This window comes from Panthera tigris, chromosome C1 (assembly GCF_018350195.1).
Source record: "Panthera tigris isolate Pti1 chromosome C1, P.tigris_Pti1_mat1.1, whole genome shotgun sequence".
Lineage (NCBI taxonomy): Eukaryota > Metazoa > Chordata > Mammalia > Carnivora > Felidae > Panthera > Panthera tigris.
The window spans coordinates 156926263-156945924 of record NC_056667.1 but is presented as its reverse complement, the minus strand read 5'-3'; the positions used below and the strand labels follow the sequence as shown (position 1 = coordinate 156945924).

General features: G+C 41.7%; 1 protein-coding gene across 1 annotated transcript in view; it reads left to right on the top strand.

Annotated features, from left to right (window-relative positions):
- Window positions 1–19662, top strand: part of LRP2 (LDL receptor related protein 2) — a 198056-nt gene continuing 178394 nt past the window's right edge. Inside the window, exon 1 of the mRNA XM_042994641.1 lies at window positions 1–258. Coding sequence (XP_042850575.1) covers window positions 180–258 — 79 coding nt within the window. The 5' untranslated portion in view covers window positions 1–179. The remainder of the gene's footprint in view (window positions 259–19662) is intronic.

Below are 19662 nucleotides of genomic sequence, written 5' to 3'. Positions count from 1 at the left end.
TGCGCGGGTAGAAAACGGGATGCCTCGGGCGCTGGGGCCGGCTTTCTGCCACTAGGAGCCCGCCGGGGTACAGGCCTACAGGAGCGCTCGCGAGCAGAGGTGCCGCCGGTGCTGCGGGCTACGCGCGCCCACCTCCCGGGGAAGGAACAGCGAGGCCGGGGCCCCGGACGGTCGCGGGGATGGAGCGCGGGGCGGCAGCGGTGGCGTGCACGCTACTGCTGGCTTTTGCCGCCTGCCTGGCGCCGGCCAGTGGCCAAGGTAAGCGTCCGCTGGCCGGAATTCCGCGCAGAGCTCGGGACTTACCCGGCAGTGGCAGGGGTCGAGTCCGTGAGCGCACAGAGGGGACCGCGGCCGGGAGGGGCCAGGGCAGGGCGGCGGCGTTGGAGCGGCTCCCGCCGGGGCGCTCAGGTTGCTCAGCGAGGGGCGAGCGCGAGCACCCCTCCTTCGCCCGCCCGGCAACCGAGCAGCCAAACTTGAGAAAGCGGCTCCGCCGGTTTCGGTGACAGCGCACCCCACGGGGACCCCGTCTTTGTTCCCACGGGACTTTCTCCCGACCCTCTGGAAAGCACTCTGCAGTTGGAACCCGGAGAATGAGGTTCTCTCAGGCTGTGCGCAGTCTGTTCCCCCCACTTATTTATTCCCTGGGGGTGCTGAGCGGTCCTCGGAGCTGCTCAGTGCGCAGCTTTCCACCTGCAGCGCGCAGCCGGGGAGATCCCTTCGAGGGCTGGAGCCCCCCCCCCCCCACTTCTTTTCCTCGGCGAAACTTGGTCCCGCGGTGACCCTCAAGAGACTGCATCTCGATGCAGATCATTTACGAGCCGAGATAAGGCAAAGAGGCGGGATTGGCGGAGAGAGCGGCTGATATACTGGAGCATTTTCTTGAAGGGTTTTCCTTTTCAACGGGGAGGTGGGGGCTTTTGTGTTGATGAATGGGGCCCCGTCTGCGTGGCCAGAGTTTTGAGGGCTCGAATGCAAAAGTTTCTGGTATGAAGCGCTTTAAAATTCTCTCAAGTTGTCAGAATTTACGTTTTTATAGAAACAGAGGCAGAGAAAGAAAGGGAGGAAGCAGTGGAGAGAATAAAAACAGTAAGGGTGAAAAACAGGGAAGACAAGTAGGGAGAAAAAGGGAGAGAAGGGAGAGGAGCAAACTTGAAGACAGAGCAGCGAACGGAGTGGGGGGTGGGTGGGGGAGAGAGAGAAAGAGAGAGAGAAAGAGAAAGAGAGAAAGAGAGAGACCAGGGATGAATGGGAAGGGCGAGGAGGAGGCCGGGGAACCCGCGAGCTCTCTCCAGGCTTTGCGTTGCTAGGTAGCAGCCCAGAGCTGCGTGTGACCGACCACCAGACAGACAGAACGGACGCTGCTGCCTCCACAGGGACTAATCTGTCTGTGGGGATGGGAGAGTTCTCCCCCCACTTTTCTCCCCTCCTGCTCCTTCCTTCCCGTCGGACAACTTAATTGCCCTACAATGAAAATGAAACCCCTATTGTTGTAGGATTAGCCAAAGCAATAAATTGATTTCCCTGGATCACATATTGGGGTTGACGGGTGGGGACTGTAGAAGTCCCCATTTATGGAAGAGAGAGGGAAAAGCTTGTGGATGGGCCGTGGCATGTATTCAAATGGTTAATCTGCTTTCTTTCCTCAATTCTTAGCGTAAGCTCCTTAGAGGGAATCAACTAAATAATTATACAGCAACTCCTAGCAGTACCCATTTCAGACTTCCTGAGAAGTTTGGAAACGCCAACAAACCTCACTGGTTTGTAAAAATCTTTGGAGAGGGAGGGGAGGTGGGGAGAGACTGTTAATAATTCTTGCTTTGCACACCTTTTTCTCAGGGTTGGTAACACGGAAAGAGGATTTATTATTATCGTGGAGGGTTTGCCGCAGCTCTTAGGGTGATATACATCGTATGTCCTAAGTATAGCCATAGGATTTACTCTATGTTCCTGTCAGTGCCTGGCAAAAGGAAATCTTGTCCGGATTCATCTGGGATACATCTGGATTGTTCCCATACAACCCAAACAGGTGTTTTCTCCCCTGGATTGATGGTTTAGTCACCAATAAGGTGTACTTAACTCTTTTTTTTTTTTAATTTTTAATGTTTTTTTTTGAGAGAGAGAGAGAGAGAGCGAATGGAAGAGGGGCAGAGGGAGAGAGAGAGAGAGAGAGAGAGAGAGAGAGAGAGAGAGAGTTGGAGACACAGAATCCAAAGCAGGCTCCAGGCTCTGAGCTGTTAGCACAGAGCCTGCACAGAGCCCAAACGCGCTGAACTCAGGAACTATGAGATCATGACCTGAGCCGAAGTTGGACGTTTAACCAAGCCACCCAGGCGCCCCTGTACTTACTCTTTTTAGTGGTTTAAATCCATCCATCTTCTCTGATAATATACAATAATATGTACAGTAATAATAGCATATCATACACTTATACATGTGGCAGACCCTGTTCTAAGTGCTTTACACTAATTGACATTTAATTTTTATAATACTATAAATACTATAATGTTGACATTTAATCTTTATAATAACCCTTTGATGTAAGTACTCTTTCTGTATCTGTTTTACTGATGGGAAATGGAGGCATGGGTCAATGAAGTTAACTTGCTCAAGGTCATACTGCTAGAAAATGGCAGAGCTGTGAGGCCAGTCCAAGAGATTCTGAGTCCAGAGGCTATAATTTAACTGCTATAGTGTGTGGCTCTCTCCTCTATTTCCCTGTCTCTTATTTTGTACTAAAAATGTCATGCTCCCTAAGTCACTACCCATGTATGAGGTTACTAAAGAAGCTGAGTGGTATTTTACAAGTCTTTGCCACTTTGCATCGTAACTCTGGATATTTTTTCAGAAATTCTTTTCAGGTTTCTATCACCTGACCTCTAGGTAACCTTCCTGTAAGGTTAAGGAGATTTCTAGATTCCTGTCGTATTGACTTATCAGGTGAAGTAAAGTATGACATTGTAAAGATCCTTATTTGAGCACACACTTTAGGTAAGATCTTCCTGCAAAGTTTGCATCATTAGAAATTGGAAAAGACCTCTGAGTATTTTATGGTTAGTCTTTAAAAATATTATAACACATCTATAGCTAAAATTATTTGTATTTTCTTCATGTTTTGTAGAATGCTGTTAAGAAATATTGGGAGAGCCTGAACTCTGGAGTCAGGCTGTCTGGGTTCTAGCAATGGCTTTACCACTTTCTAGCTGTGTGACATTGGGGAAGTCACTAAACTTTCATGGCTCAGATTGCTTATCTGCAAAATTGATATGATAAGAGAATCTACTCCATGACATTTCATTAACATAAAGAGATAAAAGGGCTGAATATGTAAGGCATATAGACAAAGATCATAACTACAGCTATTATTATATTGACCAACACTAAAAGTAACATTTCTTTTTTTGTTTTCTATTCGTATTTCTAATTTCCAAGTGCACATAAGGAAGCCTTAGGCATTTTCAAGTAACATTTCTTTGAGGAATTCCCAGATCCCAGTACATGACTGAAAGTTTTTTTGAGAAAATGGTATTGGTCTTCAAGTTATATTCTTTCATTCAATAGAAGCTGGGTTATGCCTTTTATAGTTAGTATCAGCTTTATGACAATTACACTTTCAGGTGAAGTTTATGTATTTAAAAGGATTATGGGCCCAGTAACAAACAGGCAATATTTTGGTTCTGTCACATCTCTGATACTGCTGCTGCTTTAATTTCACAGCAGTTGGCTTCTTTTTCTCTGCTTGAAGTTCTTCCTAGCCAGTTTTTATAGTATAGGGCTTCTGCTCAAACTCCCTTCAGTCTTGTGCCTGTCCTGTTCTAATAGAAAGTTAGACTTTTATAGATGGGGGAAACCTTAGCTATCAGCTGGTCTACTTGCATTATTTTATAGAAAAGTAACTAAACCTGGAGGGAAGAAAGGGGGACTGACAGGAGGGAAAGGGAGGGGGGTTAAGCCCTTAGCCTAAGGGCCTGTGGCCCAGGATAGAACCAGCTCTCCTCTTTGTGTCTTCCTAATTGATCATTTTTAATTTTTTTAAATATTTATTTATTTTTGAGACAGAGGGAGAGACAGAGTGTGAGCAGGGGAAGGACAGAGAGAGAGACACACACAGAATCCGAAGCAGGCTCCAGGCTCCAGGCTCCGAGCTGTCAACACAGAGCCCAACTTGGGGCTTGAACCCAAGAACCATGAGGTCATGACCTGAGCCAAAGTCAGATGTCCAACTGACTGAGCCACCCAGGTGCCCCTAATTGATCATTTTTAGATATAGGGTGGGTCACATATCCCGGGTCTAAGAGGAATCTCAAGTCTAAGAGGATAGGTTAATACAACCATGTGTCTTGTCCAGCTTGGTTCAGAACTTATGCCACGTTAGTGCCCCACCTTTCAAAGACCATATCTCTGGATCCATTTTTCAAAATCTTGGGCCATCGAAACGTGTTACTAAGGTTTATGGATTTCATAGTACAGAATAGGTATTTATTCTTAGTTGAAGGTAATTGTTAGGTCATTTTTTTTAAAGTTTATTTTTGTGAGAGGGAGGGAGAGAAGGAGAGAGAAGGTGAGCAGGGGAGGGCAGAGAGAGAGGGAGAGAGAATCCCAAGCAGGCTCCTCAGTGTCAGCACAGAGCCCTATGCAGGGCTCCACAAACCAACTGAGCCACCCAGGCACCCTTAGTGGCTACAACTTTAAATGTTAGTCTAGATTCATATTTGTAAATGACAGAAATCTAAATTAAACTTCCTGGAGACAAAAAAGGAAATTTATTTCAATACATAATTGTAAAGATATAACTATTAGGTTGAACCATATGGGATTGCTGTTTTTCTAAGAAAGACTCAACCTAACATAAAATTTTATATTTTGCTCAGCCTAATATAAAGTGGAGGCTCAGCCTATGTCAAGCTAATCTGGTTTCTCTATCTTCTGACTCTGAGAAGACTGTTCTCAATCATGTTCTTTAGTGTCTTAGGATGGCTGTCAGTGGCTCTTGGAGCCACGTTCTTTCTGGGAAAAAGCAAGAGTTTTTGTCTTGTCTTAAAAGTGTAAGTTGCCTCTTGGGCTCTGCTTAAGTCACAGACTCATTGCAGAACCAGTCATTGTACCTGGCATGAAATGTGCCCATGGCTTAGGCTTTGGGTCATATGCTTGGTTCCTGCAGTCATGGACTAAGGTCGACCATAGAGGGAAATTTGGATAGGGCTCCCACGTGAACAGAGGCTGGGCTGCTGCAAAAACCAAATCTGTCTAGGACACTTTATCAGGTAAAACCAGCTGATGCTATTTTTGTTTTATTCATGAAGACAGACTTAAAAGGCTGAAGAAATTTCTCAAGAGCAGTCAGTGCTGGAAAAACTCAATGAATTGAAGGGGGGAAACGTATTGGAAGTATTAAAGCAAAAGGGATGAAGTTTTATGTTCATGTGATCATGTTGCAATTTTAAGTTTAGGAGAACAGGAGAAAGAAGGACTTCTAAAAGATTTATGTGTAGCCTAAAGGCTTCTTATATGGAACAGATCTTTGTGATGCATAGGAAAGTTCTGAAAAGTGAGCTGAGAGAGCAGAGTACAGGAGCTCTTGAGTCCATTATATGATTCATTTTTCAGTGAATCCTACGTCCTTTCTCCTTTCCCAGCTAACTCTGCTTTCTTGCTTATATTTCTAAGACTTTGCTGCTTTTCCAGGCAGTAGGCCTTGGCTATGAGAATGGGGTGGAAAGAAAGAAGAGAGGAGGTTTGGAGACATTAAAATGCTTCTTTGGAGGGGTGCCTGGGTGGCTTATTCGGTTGAGCGTCAGACTCTTGTTTTCGGCTCAGGTCATGATCTTATGGTTTGTGTCGGGCTCTGTGCTGATCCTGCTTGGGATTCTCTTTCTCCCTTTCTCTCTGTCCCTCCCTCCCCCCCCAAATAAATAAATAAATAAAAGCATCTAATTAGAAAAAAAAAAAAGCTTCTATGGAGACAATACATCCTGGTGCAAATCCAAGAGTCCTTAGCATTTAACCTAAGAACTTCTTCAATAATGGTAGAGCGGGTGTCTTTCACACCTCCCTGGATTGATTCGGAATGTCAAATATATGCGCTCTATGCCAATGGTTATTTTGCTGGTCTTTAAGTCTTATTTCTAAAGCATGTGCTGAGAAACTAGAAACATTATCATTCCAAAATTAAGATGGTTAACTTTTATATAAGGGTACTTCTGACTTAGTACAGTGCCAAAACCCAATGCAAGGAAATAAGAAGTCTCTCTAAGAAAGGTGACGGGTTACACAATGTGAAGTTTCATGATGAAAGCTCTATGCTTTTAGTCATTAGCCCTCAGGTCATGCCTGACCCCCAAGGTTATTGGGAACAGGGAGAAATGAATGAAAGGAGGAAATGTAATTACCATTCTGTGCATTGAAAAGTTAAGCCACTGTTACCATGGATACAATGGCTTGTTTATTGTCCAGATCTTGAGATCCAAGTTTGTAAGCAATACCAGAGGTCTCCTTTAAGTGTATGTACTATCGGTCAATAACACATGAAGATTCTTTCTTAGTAACTTTGAACAGAAGCCTTTACTCACTAATCTACTGATTGACATTAAATGAAAACCTATCTACTTTTGACGTTCCTATAGGTGTTAAATGTGAACAAGGGGAAGAAGACAATAGCCAGTTCTGTTATGCTAGACTTTCTTGGATTCTTATATAAAAACATCCTGTCCTATAGTGTCAGAGATTTGATTGTCTCTTTGGGCCCAATTTTTGGTTTTTATTTCATTAGCAAGGAGAAGCTTTTTTGTGTAAAGGCTGAAAAAGCAAAATAATTTATTTCATTAGGGAAATCCTCAAAGTTGAACTGAAGAATGGAAGGGTTTTTCTAAAATATGAAATATATCAATCCTATGCACATTATAATCTCACTAAAGAAGAGGAGAAAATGCTAACATGTGCTGCCACACTGGTTTAATTTTGATATGGGGAAGGAAGGGTGTGGAGGATACTTTTTGTTGTGAGAAACAAGAAACTGAAAACCCACCTCAAACCGGCTTAAACAATAAAGGGTATTTATTGGCTTGTGTAAGAAAATTCTGAGGCTGAGTGGGGTTCAGGTGAGGTGCAGTCAGGGCTCCAGTTCTCTTTCTTTGTGTTTTTCTTGACTCTACTCTCTTCTAGGTTTCAGCTTTGTTTTCAGTCCAGCTTCCCCTATTGTTATATTATAGCTGCCAGAGCAAATGGGGCTGCATGTTTTCTTGATCATATCTAGGGTGAATTCAACATTGAGAGTTAGCTTATGTTCTCAAAAGCACTATTTCACCACAACTTAAAGAATGTTATAATTTTTAGGAACCCTAGATAGAAGTCAGCCAGTTCCCCTAACTTGGCATTATCATCAAAGTCACCTGGGGAGCTTTAAAAAGTGTATAGATTCTTAGGCAAAAACCCAATCTTACTAAATCAGGAGTATGGGCATCTGTTTTTAAAGAGTTTCCAGTTGATTCTGAGGGTCAGACAATTTGGAAACAGCTGATCTAGGTAATCTCTCATTTTTAGTTTTGTAGCTAAAGGTATACTAACATGCCACTGTAAATTCCTTCTAGCAGGCAGTTAAATACACTCTGTTAAATCCATACTTTCTTTTGAATGGGGATGTTACAAGGTAGCTACAGTAAGAAGGAAAACTACTCTTTTATATCTAGTGCTGCCCCCATTTCTGGCCATCTCCTATCCTGCCTAACATGACCCTCCCTCCCTAGAGTTACTGTTTGTGTCTTAATTGTATTCTTTGCTCTGTCCCTGGACACAATTGAAGTCCTTCCTCCCCCTCTCAGAACCTTTGATTCTTTAAGCTGAGCAACTGTTGGATGGATCCTCTAATCCTTTCTTACCCAAATTAGGCAGATTTCTCTATAACCACTGTAATCTCTCTCCTCCAATTTATGTCAGAGCATCCTGACAGAGCCCACTGGCATCTAAAGCAGCCATCAATTCCATGGTTGGAATGGGAGTATTGGAAAACCTTGTAGCTCATTTCTTTTATAGCCTAGGCTCAATTCTTTGTTGACCCCACTGGGACTTAGAGTCGGTGATCCTACCACGTGTACACTGTCCCTCAAATCCCTTGTTTATTTACTTCTCATCTTATATTGTTATGACTCTTCATTAACATTACTTCCTTGCCTATACCGCCAGCAGTCGGGCCCCCCTGTCCCGTTGTCTTGCTCTCTTGTGCTCTGCCAAAGCTCAGTCCTGGTTAAATCTAATGCTCCACATCTGCATTGCTGTAGCTAAATGTGGCAAGAGAAAACACAAAACTAGGTTGACTGATCTCATTATAAATTTGTGAAACTAATCTCAACCTCAGACCTGCTGTCTGGTGAGGCCATTCACTTTCCTACTTCCTTATATCTCCTCTTTCCTCAAACTTCCGACACCACCTGCTCAGATGACATTGCTTCTTATAAATGTGAAAATAGAAGCAATCAGAAGAGAACTCAACAAGCTCCCATAACTCAGCCATCATCACCTGCATACATCCTGTCTGTATATTCTGTCTTCCCTCTGGTTACACTGGATGAACTTTCCATGCTCTTTAAGTTCAAACAGTTCATTCATGTCCTACATTGAATTCTGTCTTAACCTCTCACTAATTAAGTGTCTACTCTCTTTCCCCACATTTCTGTTCCTATTTTCTCTGTTCCTCTTTATGGCAAAATTCCTTCCCAGATTTGTCTATACCCACTGTAATTTTTCTCCAATTTTTCTCAAATCCATGCCTTTCAAGTTTTTGCTCCCACCCTTGGTAGATACTTCTTTTGCCAAGGTCACTAATGACCTCCATGCTATTAAATCCAATAATCCACTCTCAGCTCTTGTTTAACTATCAGAGGCATCTGACACTGTGTATCCTGCTTTCCTCCATGAAACACGTCATCTGGCTTCCAAGAAACCAAATTCTCCTGGTTTCCTTCTTCCTTGCTATTTTATTCCTGCCCATCTACCTGACTGACTACTTTTCATCTCTGCCTACGCTACATCTTTGGAGACTCATCCTGTCTCATGGCTTTACCATCTATATGTTGACAACTTCCAAATTTGTGAATCTGATCCAAATCTAGACCAATACCATAACTCTGATCTTCTCTAATGCCCTAAACCTGCTTTCCACATAGGCTTTTCCATCTTAGTAAATGGCTGGACCATCCTTGCCCGGATTCCTTTTTCTTTTATATCTTACATTCAATCCATCAGAAAATCCCATTGTTTTAATCTTCAAAATGTATCTAGAATCCAATCACTTTTTACCATGTTTAATGCTACCACACTGATCCACATCATAGTCAACTCTTACCGAGATTATTGCAATAGCTTCCTTACTGATCATTCTGCTTCCCTTTTGTCCCTCTTCTGTCTACTCTTGACACCTATTTAGAATATCAGTCAGATCATGTTACTACTGCTCAAAAGCTCCAATGGCTTCTGTCACACACAAGTTGAGTTGTCTAGAAACAGACACTAAGATGGAGTTTGGGGTAAAAGATGTTTATTAAGATCATTGCCCTTGAAGAGAAATGAGGAAGCAGGAATGGCAGAAGTTAAACACTCTGAGACGGCCTCAGTCAACCTAGTGGGGAGCTCTGGAGCAAGACTTGACTGTGAGAGTGTTCTATGGCAGGCTGCAATGACCTTTTTTAGTTACTAGATGTGGCCTGCCCTCATAAGGGCATGACCTTGGGCAAGGTGCCTTTCTATAAGTGAAGTGGACCCCAAAAGAGCTGAGTGAATGTAGAAAACCCTTTCTCCTCTCCCCCTCTCACAATGCTCTAGGCATGGTGATAATCCTTGCTTCCTCCCCCCCCCCACCCCCAACATAGTGTGTACCTTAAGGCTTTTAAATTTGCTTTCTCTCTGAGTGCTCTTCCCTCAAATTGTGCATGACTCACACTCCTTGCTTCCTATAGGTCTTTGCTCATAGGTCACCTTATCAGTGTGGTCTTCAGATTTTTCTTGATTAACTCTCTTCATTGCACTTATAACCATCTGACACAATGTATGTAACTTATTTATTTACTTTTGTCTTCCTTTCTTTAAGATGTCAATTTCATGAGGGCAGGAATTTTTGTCTCCCTTGTTTATTGCTTTATACCTAGTATCTAGAATAGGGCTAAATAAATAAATATAAGTTGAACAAATGGATAAATGCCCCATGGACTCTAAAGCTAAGAAGGGGCATTCAGCTCATCACCATGTCCCTGGTATTGCCAGCCTTTAATTCCCCCAGGCTCCATCAAAAATCCCATGGAGGGAATAAAAAATTGCTATCTCTATTAAAACAAGTGGCTTAGCAATGCTGTTTCTCTCCATTTGACTCTTCCCTTTCCTCTGCCTCGCTGACCCTCAACACTGATGATTCCCAATGCATTTGAGAGTAGCTGATCCTGCATCAGTCTCTTTAACCTTTCTAACGTTAACTTAGACACTTGGTTACCCTGTGAGAATCCCCTGTATATACAGAATGTGTCATTCTGCTATTTTTAGGACAGATTTGATACAGTAGCTTTTACAAAAAGATAAGGCAAAGTTTTTGACATTATGTTAGTGGACTGCCATTCTGCGTTTAAACAACACAAAAGAAAGCTGTCTGAGGCCACAGCACGGTGAAAACAGCCTTGATCACACAAAAGGGCCTCTTTGAAGAGGGGAGTGGTTTCCCAACTCAGGGAGGCGGCATGGACTATGGTGGAAAGAACATCACATGTCAAGCCGAGACATTCATCGGTCTTGTTCCTGATGAATGAAGGAAAAATGGGCTCAACCAAAGAAGGACCAGACTGCTGAAAAATGCCCATGACTGCTTGTCCTGTGGACACAACCTTTCTCATTCCAGGTCCCATTCTTTTGAGGACTCTATATACAACCATGACCAAATAGGTTAAAGGCAGAGGAATGGCTCAGTTACATGCATGAATGGGTAGTGAAGTTGCAAGAATGAGCTAAAATAATTATGGATAAATTTTTTGGAGTGCTTGCTACATGTCTGACACTATCCTAAGTGTTTTACAGGTATTAATTTACCCACTTCATTAACAATCTGAATTTATGGATAAAAGACCAAGGCAAAGACAGGTGCCCAAAGCCATCCACTTACTAAGTGGTGAAACCAAGATTGGAACCCAGAGCCCTTATTCTTACATATTGTCACTGTGGATAAGTAGGAGCAGGTGGAAGATAGTGCCTGTCTACACAGTTAAACAAAGCCTTATTTAATGGTTCATGTTATGTTACGGTGACCTCATTTCAGAGATTGTTAGCTTTGCAACCCAAATGTCAGATATTTTTGTGTGACTTTGGCAATCATTCATGTAATACATGTTGATCAAGACCTTATGCTCCCAGCGCGATGTAACTAGTTATATCAAAGGATAGAGAGATTCCTGTGACATATGCCTGTCCAAAATACCTTACTATTCAGAAGAGTACACTTCTATTTTAACCTACTTTTTCCTCTATACTCCTTGGGTATCCATTGATTCTTGCTTGCTGGCTTCCTCCTGTACTACCATTCCTTATCTGGCAGTATTCTCTTCTCTATAATTACATGTCTTTTCATTCAAAAGATGACACCCAATTAGAGAGTTCTACTCTAACTTCCTCTTAGGGATGACAGATTTTAAAAGGCTGTTATTTAATATTGATGGAAAAATTCTTAGTAAGTTCTCTTATTCAATATCCTAAAAGATAGTAATGAACAAGTGAGAGTGGAGTCCCTATATCTGAGGAGGCTGCTCTTTTTTTTTTATTAAAAAAATTTTTTTAATGTTTTATTTATTTTTGAGAGAGAGAGAGAGAAAGAGAGAGAGATAGAGAGAGAGAGAGAAAGAGAATGAGCAGGGGATGGGCAGAGACAGAGAGAGACACAGAATCCGCATCAGTCTCCAGGCTCTGAGCTGTCAGGGAGCCTCTGAGCTGTCAGCACAGAGCCTGATGTGGGGTTCAAACTTGTGAACTGCAAGATCATGACCTGAGCCAAAGTCAGACACTTAAAAAAAATTTTTTTTTTAACATTTATTCATTTTTTTTTTTAAATTTTTTTTTCAACGTTTTTTTTTTTTTTTTTATTTTTGGGACAGAGAGAGACAGAGCATGAACGGGGGAGGGGCAGAGAGAGAGGGAGACACAGAATCGGAAACAGGCTCCAGGCTCCGAGCCATCAGCCCAGAGCCTGACGCGGGGCTCGAACTCACGGACCGCGAGATCGTGACCTGGCTGAAGTCGGACGCTTAACCGACTGCGCCACCCAGGCGCCCCAACATTTATTCATTTTTGGGAGACAGAGAGAGACAGAGCATGAGCGGGGAAGGGGCAGAGAGAGAGGGAGACACAGAATCTGAAGCAGGCTCCGGGCTCTGAACTGTCAGCACAAAACCTGACATGGGGCTTGAACTCATGAACCGTGAGATCACGACCTGAGCTGAAGTTGGACACTCAACCGACTGAGCCACCCAGGTGCCCCTTGAGGAGACTGCTCTTGTAGAGATGTGGAAGGCATTTGCCTATGGGCTGGAGGTGCTAAAAGGTCTCTTGGCCCCCAAACGTCTCTCATCTTGGCCAAAGATGTCTGCTTTGTCATCGTTAGAACCAATCCTTAGGAGTAAGACATTGTTTCCTCCTGAAACTCTGTTTAAAAGGGTAGAAATGTTTACCCCTCTAGAGCAGAGGAGTTTGGTGAGATAGCCATGCAGGTAAAAGTTTGCTAGAGCAAGGTTCACTGAGAATGAGATCCAAAACTGGTATGGTTTGATGGGGGATGAAAGTAGGGAGGAAGCTGCCAGAGGTGAGAGGTAGTCTTGGAAGGGAGTCAACTTCATCTCAACTGGGTTGCCTAAATCAGCATTTCTAGGAGAAAAAGGTCTTAGGATGATTTTACAGGGAATTTCTATTGTGAATCTGTCAAGTGGACTTCAAAGATAGAACTTCTTACCTTCTACTATGGCTCTGCTTCCTCAAGTTGGCTGTATTTGAAGTAGGACCTTAAAAGCAACAAAGTTGTAAGGCTCTATCAGTCATTCCTTAGCGATTCATCAGTGCCAAGTAAGATGGAGAGGAGGCTTCTGGATTGTACGTTGCAGTTATGATTTTTCTAGACCATAATGATGACTATTGATAGGTATTTCTGGTTTTGTTTTTAGCATGTAGTAAATAAAAAGAATTTGCAAATGAATAAAGTAAAATGCACATATTTCTTAAGTCAATTGTTAAATGGTTGATTTTTTAAATGTTTTTTTAAATTTTTTTTATTTTTGAGAGAGAGAGAGAGAAGAAAACTGCAAGTGGGAGAGGGTCAGAGAGAGAGGGAGGCAGAGGATTCAGAGTGGGCTCTGTGCTGACAGCAGAGAGCCCCACACAGGGCTTGAACTCACAGACTGAGCCATGAGATCATGACCTCACATGAAGTCTGATGCTTAATAAACTGAGCCACCCAAGCGCCCCCAATAAATGGTTAATTTTTGTGTACCAAAACTCTGAATTTTTTTTCCAGTTCACTTCTGCCACAAAAATTTACCTCTTCCCTAATATTTGGTGCAGTGAGGTGTTGAAAGAATTTGCAAAGTAATCATTGAAAGCCAAGATTCTGGTGAAAAACAAAATGCGTGGTTTAAAAATTGAACATACTAACTGGAAGGCAGTGAAAGTTAGATGATTCTCACTGTAAATAATTAAACCCAGCAGTGCAGACAAGAGAAAACGTGGGACTTGAGCTCAGAGGGATACATCTTGTATTGAAGGCTTTCACTTCTCTGTAGGGGAAATCCTAGAGGTCTTTAATAGTTGTTGCCGATTGTGAATATGTGCAACAAAATCCCACTGTAATCCAGATTTATTTTTCAAACACTTTGCTGTGATGGAAGGAATGAGAAAAGGGCGGGAGGGGAATCAGGTTTTATCAAGACCCTTGTGCTCTTTCCCTTTAGCAAGTGTAAGCGTGATTTGTCACAGTGACCTGGGACTTTGGTTCCCTCCAGAGCCCTCTTGTACTGTGGGTGCTTTGGTAGATCAAAGACAATTGGCTTTATTTTATTTTTTTTCAGAGAAGCAGTGGGTCTACTAATTGAGAACTGGGTAGCCATGAGAGACATGGGTTATATTCCTTCTGATTGGTTTTCTTATGCCTCCCCACCCCCTTTTCATTGAGGTGGGGGGGCAGGTGATTTGTCTTAATTTTTCTATCTTTAAAAAAGGGAATAAGGTTTCATAGTTTTTATGAATATTGGCATTATGAAGTGCTTTGTTTTATTTAAAAAATTAACACAGACTAAAATAGACTTTGTAGTGTGCAGCTCTATCAGTTTTAATATGTGTATATATTTGTGTAACCACTACCACAGTCAAGATTAGAACAGCTCAGGGGTGCCTGGATGGCTCAGCCGGTTGGGCAGCCGACTTTTGGTTTCTGCTTGGGTCATGAACTCTGGTTCATGGGTTTGAGCCCCGAATCGGGCTCTGTGCTGATGGTGTGGAGTCTGCTTGGGATTCTCATTCTCCCTCTCTCTTTGCCCCTCCCCTGCTCGCTCTCCCTCTCAAAAAACAAACAAAAAAAGACAATTTAATTAAACCAAAAGAAATTAAAAGATTAGAACAGCTCAGTAATAACGTGCCCCTCACCCCCATTCCCTCACACGATTTCTTTGTAGTCACACCCTCCAAATAAGTTCTCAAGTTATTTTTTTGAAAACTCACTTTCTCATGTGAAAGTCTCCATTGCCTTTCATTTGCTCATTTTTACTTGAAGAGTGTTCCTAGCTCATTTTTTAAAGTAATTCAAAATGACATGGATGGTAGGGTTGCAAGGCTGCTTCTCTCTTATTATAAAAGAGGAAAAAACCCTGGAAAGATGGCAGCTCTTTCAGTATAGCTGTATAGGGGAAAACACACACACGCGCGCGCGCGCACACACACACACACACACACACACACACACACACACCCCAAACTTGGCTTGTTGCTAGATTGGAATCTGCAAAGAAAACATGCTCAAGAAATCTCCCTTGAAGAGGGGGACAGAGGTTTATTTTTTATTTAACGATTTACCCCTTGACACCTGGGAAATGATTAGTTGATGTTTTCAAAGAAGATTAAGTCAGTGTGGTTAATTAACTGTAGTAATCAGGTGACTTAAATCAATTAACTCCTTGTTAACAATTTCCATCAATTTTGTAAATAAATGACTAAATCAGTAAATTGTACTCTTGAGATTAAAGGGTATTTCCTGATTTATTTTATTGATGACAAATTAGAGATTTTCTCCTTCTCATCTCATTTCCTCCCTGCCAACCTTACTGTTACAAATGAGAATTCTCAAGGTAGCTATAGTTTGAAAGAACACACCAGGTTAAGTTTTAATATATGACTTTAAAGAAAAGTCAGGCTGAAGGACACTTTTGCTCTATCTTAGCAGATGTTGAAAGAATCACTTAGGGAAATGAAACTTAATGAGTAAGTGTGTGCATAATAATATTAAGGGAGAATGTGAGTAGCAAATAAACTGACTGCAGGATAAGCTCTTACTATTAAGTTTTAAAAAATTTTATTTTCCTTCCTTTTTCTAAGTTAAAACTGAATGATGGATATAATAAAATGAAACAGAATTTGGCTTTTAGCTAGAAATAACCTTTGGATATCTTAGGTGCTCTATTTAAAGGGAACTTATAAAAATAATTGGATTTATTGATTGTATTAGTCTGGAAAGCTTAACTGCGTTTTAAAAATATCATATAAATATACAAAAAAATGTTGTTTTTAGAATTTTTTAATTGAAGGGTGCCTGGGTGGCTCAGTTAAGCACCTGACTTGGTTTCAGTTCAGGTCATGATCTCCCGTGTGGGATCCAGCCCCAAGTAGGGCTCTGCGCTGACAATACATAGACTACTTGGGACTGTCTCTCTCCCTCTCTCTCTGTCCCTCCCCTACTGATGCACTCTCTCTCTCTCTCAAAATGAGTAAATAAACATTCAAAAAAAGAATCTCTATAATTGAAAATTCACTTCCCCGCCTATAAGATTTTATTATGTCTTCATCTCCAATGAAACATATGAGGTGGAACATTAAAAAATGATCTCCCATACCCTCAAATACGCCATTGCATTTCCTAGAAGACATGGAATATCCCAGGGATTTGCCCTGTATACCAGATGTTTTAAGGTTGTTTAGGATTGCTTCAAGAAGGAATATTTGGCATCTTGAATAACTTTTGAGGAATTAGTATGTATTTGCAAAAATTCTATGCTAAAATAAACCACATTTTATAAAGAGAAAATTCTTAAAGTTTCCTTGAATGTACAGAAAGTAGCCTAAATTGTGGGAATGCACTGAAGCCAGTGATATAAATTTAAATCTCTGGCTGCTAAGTAAAACTTTGGGCTCTTCCTGCTGCCCCTTCTCCACCTGCCCAAGGATCCTCAATCTCAAGGGTCTACCCTGGACATGGTTAACTTGTGGCCAAATCCTTTCTGGTGCTGGGACACTGCCTGGTGTTGGAGTTTGGAGACTTAGCTTGCTTACTTTCCAGATGTGTGCCCCTGGGCCACTAGATCTCTCTGAGCTTCAGTTTCCTTGACCTATACAATGGGTGTTAGTAATTTGTACCCTGCAGGCTCCTGGGAATATTTAAAGGACACTGTGAACATGTAAGTTCTTGGCACTTGGTGAGCATTCAGTAAACATTTGGCCCTACAGGGAACCTGGTGTTAAATCATTCATAGTTGACCAGCTCTTGGTTAGGTCAGTGCAGCAGAACAGCCACCATGCTGTGGTCTTTTGAAATAAAGGAACCACTTGTCAAATTCTCTATCCATACAACTTTCTGGGGAAAAGTATATCTTTTTTTTTTTTTTTTTTTTTTTTTAAGGAGGTGAAACTATCAGACAAAGAAGAAACATTAGAAGACAGGCCTTATAATCTGTCTTTCTACTCCAAGAATTTTTGGTTCTTCACTTTTCAGGTCTTGAAAGCACAGATCCCAAAATGTAATGTTACAGAAGGTTTCAAACTTCTGAATGGATCCAGTATTTCCATTTCATGTGTTCTGTATATGTTTCCTAGAAACTTGATCCCATGCAGAGTTTACTGATGAGGTCTTTGTAACTGAGAATAACAATGATACTCTCTATTTAGCCTAGTGAAGAACCTTGGGGCTAAGTAGAGTTGGGTGTGTCCCCTGGTCAAGGAGAAGGATTTCTAGGGGGAAGAGTATATTTGAAGATGAACGCTTGGCTTTGTGAGAGGTTTTAGGCAGAATGTGTAAGAATCACAATCAATGATGTGTTTTTTCTTTTGTGGTAGTGTCTTTTTGTTGCATGAAACTAGAGCAAGGTCAGTGAGGGGTGTTCAAGGTCAGTTCAAGGGGGTGAGAAAGCTATCAGCGAATCTAGTTTTGGTTAATAATCAGTGAATATTATCATTAATGTATTTATTCCACAAACATTTACTGAGATCCTATTGTGCCTAGAAGTGGAGACACGGAGGGATAAGACGCGTAAATAAACACTTGTGAGAGGTGCTATAGCAGAGGTTTGGGAACACAGGAAAGGATTGAAGTCAAGTAAGGCCTGAGGGGGCCAAGAGCCAAGAAGACCATAAAGATGGCTGTTTGAACTGAGTCTTCAGGAGGGTGTGCCAGCAGGAGATGGAGTTGGAAGAGTGGAGTCTGGTGACACCGTGGAGGACTTTGTCTGTCAAGAAGTTTGGTGCCTTTGAAGAAATGTAAGGAGGGAAGTGCAACAGACTTTTGTTTTGTAAAGATAATGCTTGCTGCAATGAGGGAAAGCAGATCAACCAGTTAAGTTAGAGGAGCCACAGATGATGAGGGTGGAACCAAACCTGTAGATCTGCAGGTGATAAGAAATGTGGAGAGTCACCATGGGATAGAGAGAAAGCTTTTATTTGTGGCTTTTTGGGGATAATTCATGTTATTTGTTTTATAAGTTGATATGCTTATTTATGGGAGTATTAGACATATCTTTTCAGTGTACATCCATGTTATATACATTTATAACTACTTGATAGTATTTTCTTGAATCCTTTGTTTTAAACACTTCTACCTCATTGACCATCTAGGCATGGTGTGTGATGTCTTCTGTGGTTTAGCTCACTGACTCCTAGTTGGTACAGCTCACTTAAGAGGCATCTAGAAATGTGTAGGCTTTTTTTTTTTTGGGGGGGGGGCGTTGTCATAATGCCTGAGTGTCACTGCTAGGCGTTGAGAGGAGGGATGCTACACTAGCTGCAATATACAGGACAGTTCTATACTACAAGGAGCTGTCTAGTCCCAAATGCCAATAGTATTTCTGTTGAGGGTCCATCTTGGTTGACAGGGAGTGAAGGAAGGAATAATACTACTACTAATAACTGACATTTTACTGAAACTTACTATATGCCTGTGATATAGTCACCATAGTTATATGTTCAATCCTTGTGTCAGTTTGGGGAGGTTCTATCCACATTTTATAAATGAGCACACTGAGACAGAGTAGGAGGACTGGCTCTGGGTCTTGCATGCTTAATTAACTCTAATACCGACTGAACCATCCAAGCGCCCAATTCTTTAACTTTTATTGAATACATACTCAGTTTAATACAATAGATTGATCAATTACAAGAGGACAGTGAGAAATACATTTGCATGGTGTGCTTATACTTTATTAAATATCTCAGAATACATCTCTTGGAAACATTTCATCCAGTTTAGTAGAATATTAGCAAAGTATCACCTCCAAGTATTTTTTAAAATATGGAAAATGATCACATTTATTGATTAGGAGAAACTCTTACTTGATGGCAAAACAGTTGGTGCTCTATAGATGTCTTGTAAATTGAATTGACTCTATGGAGGCACTAAGTGGTTTTAGAGGGTGCTATGATCTTGAAAATTTGGTTTTTACTTCATGTAAAAGGGAATCTGCCTCAAGCACTCAAGGTCTTTGTAATTTGAAGGCATGTGTCAGTGATACAGGATGAAAAATGTGTCTCTTTCTTGGACATGCCTTACACTTTCTGGCCTCTGCCAGTTCCAGTTTGTTTCCTCTGCCAGAAATACCCATCCCTCAGATCTGCGTACTGGGGCTTATGCGCTCCTTTCTCCACAGGGCCTTTCTCGATTTCCACTCAATGTTATCTAAACCTCTCTTACAGCACTTATCATCATACCATGAATTATAATTATTTATGTATGTATTTTATCTCCTCTAGAATAGGACCACTAATGCTGAGTTATGCCTGCCTCCCCTGGTATCCTGTGTCTGGAACAAAGCCATGTGGAAGCAGGAGCTTGAGAAATATTTGTTTTGGTAGATATTTAAAAGAACCACATGAGTGTAGTAAAGCAACTCCATCACCTAGGAGAGGTGATAGGACTGTTGTTGCAGAGAGGATTTTGTTTGGCTTGACCGGATAAACATTTGTTTTTCTAACCAGCAGTAGAAGGCTGGCTTGGTACTCCTGTGACTCCTGTCTTCCTGCTCCACCATACTCTGGTGCTGCAATCCATCCCTAAGGTCACCTCATTGTCCGAAATAGCTGCTGTAGCCACAGCCATCACTGCTCCGTGCCAGGTAGTGGAAATGGAAGAGGAAAAGGAAGAGTGTGCCTTCTGTCTTTAAAAAGACTTCCCAGAAGTCCTGTACA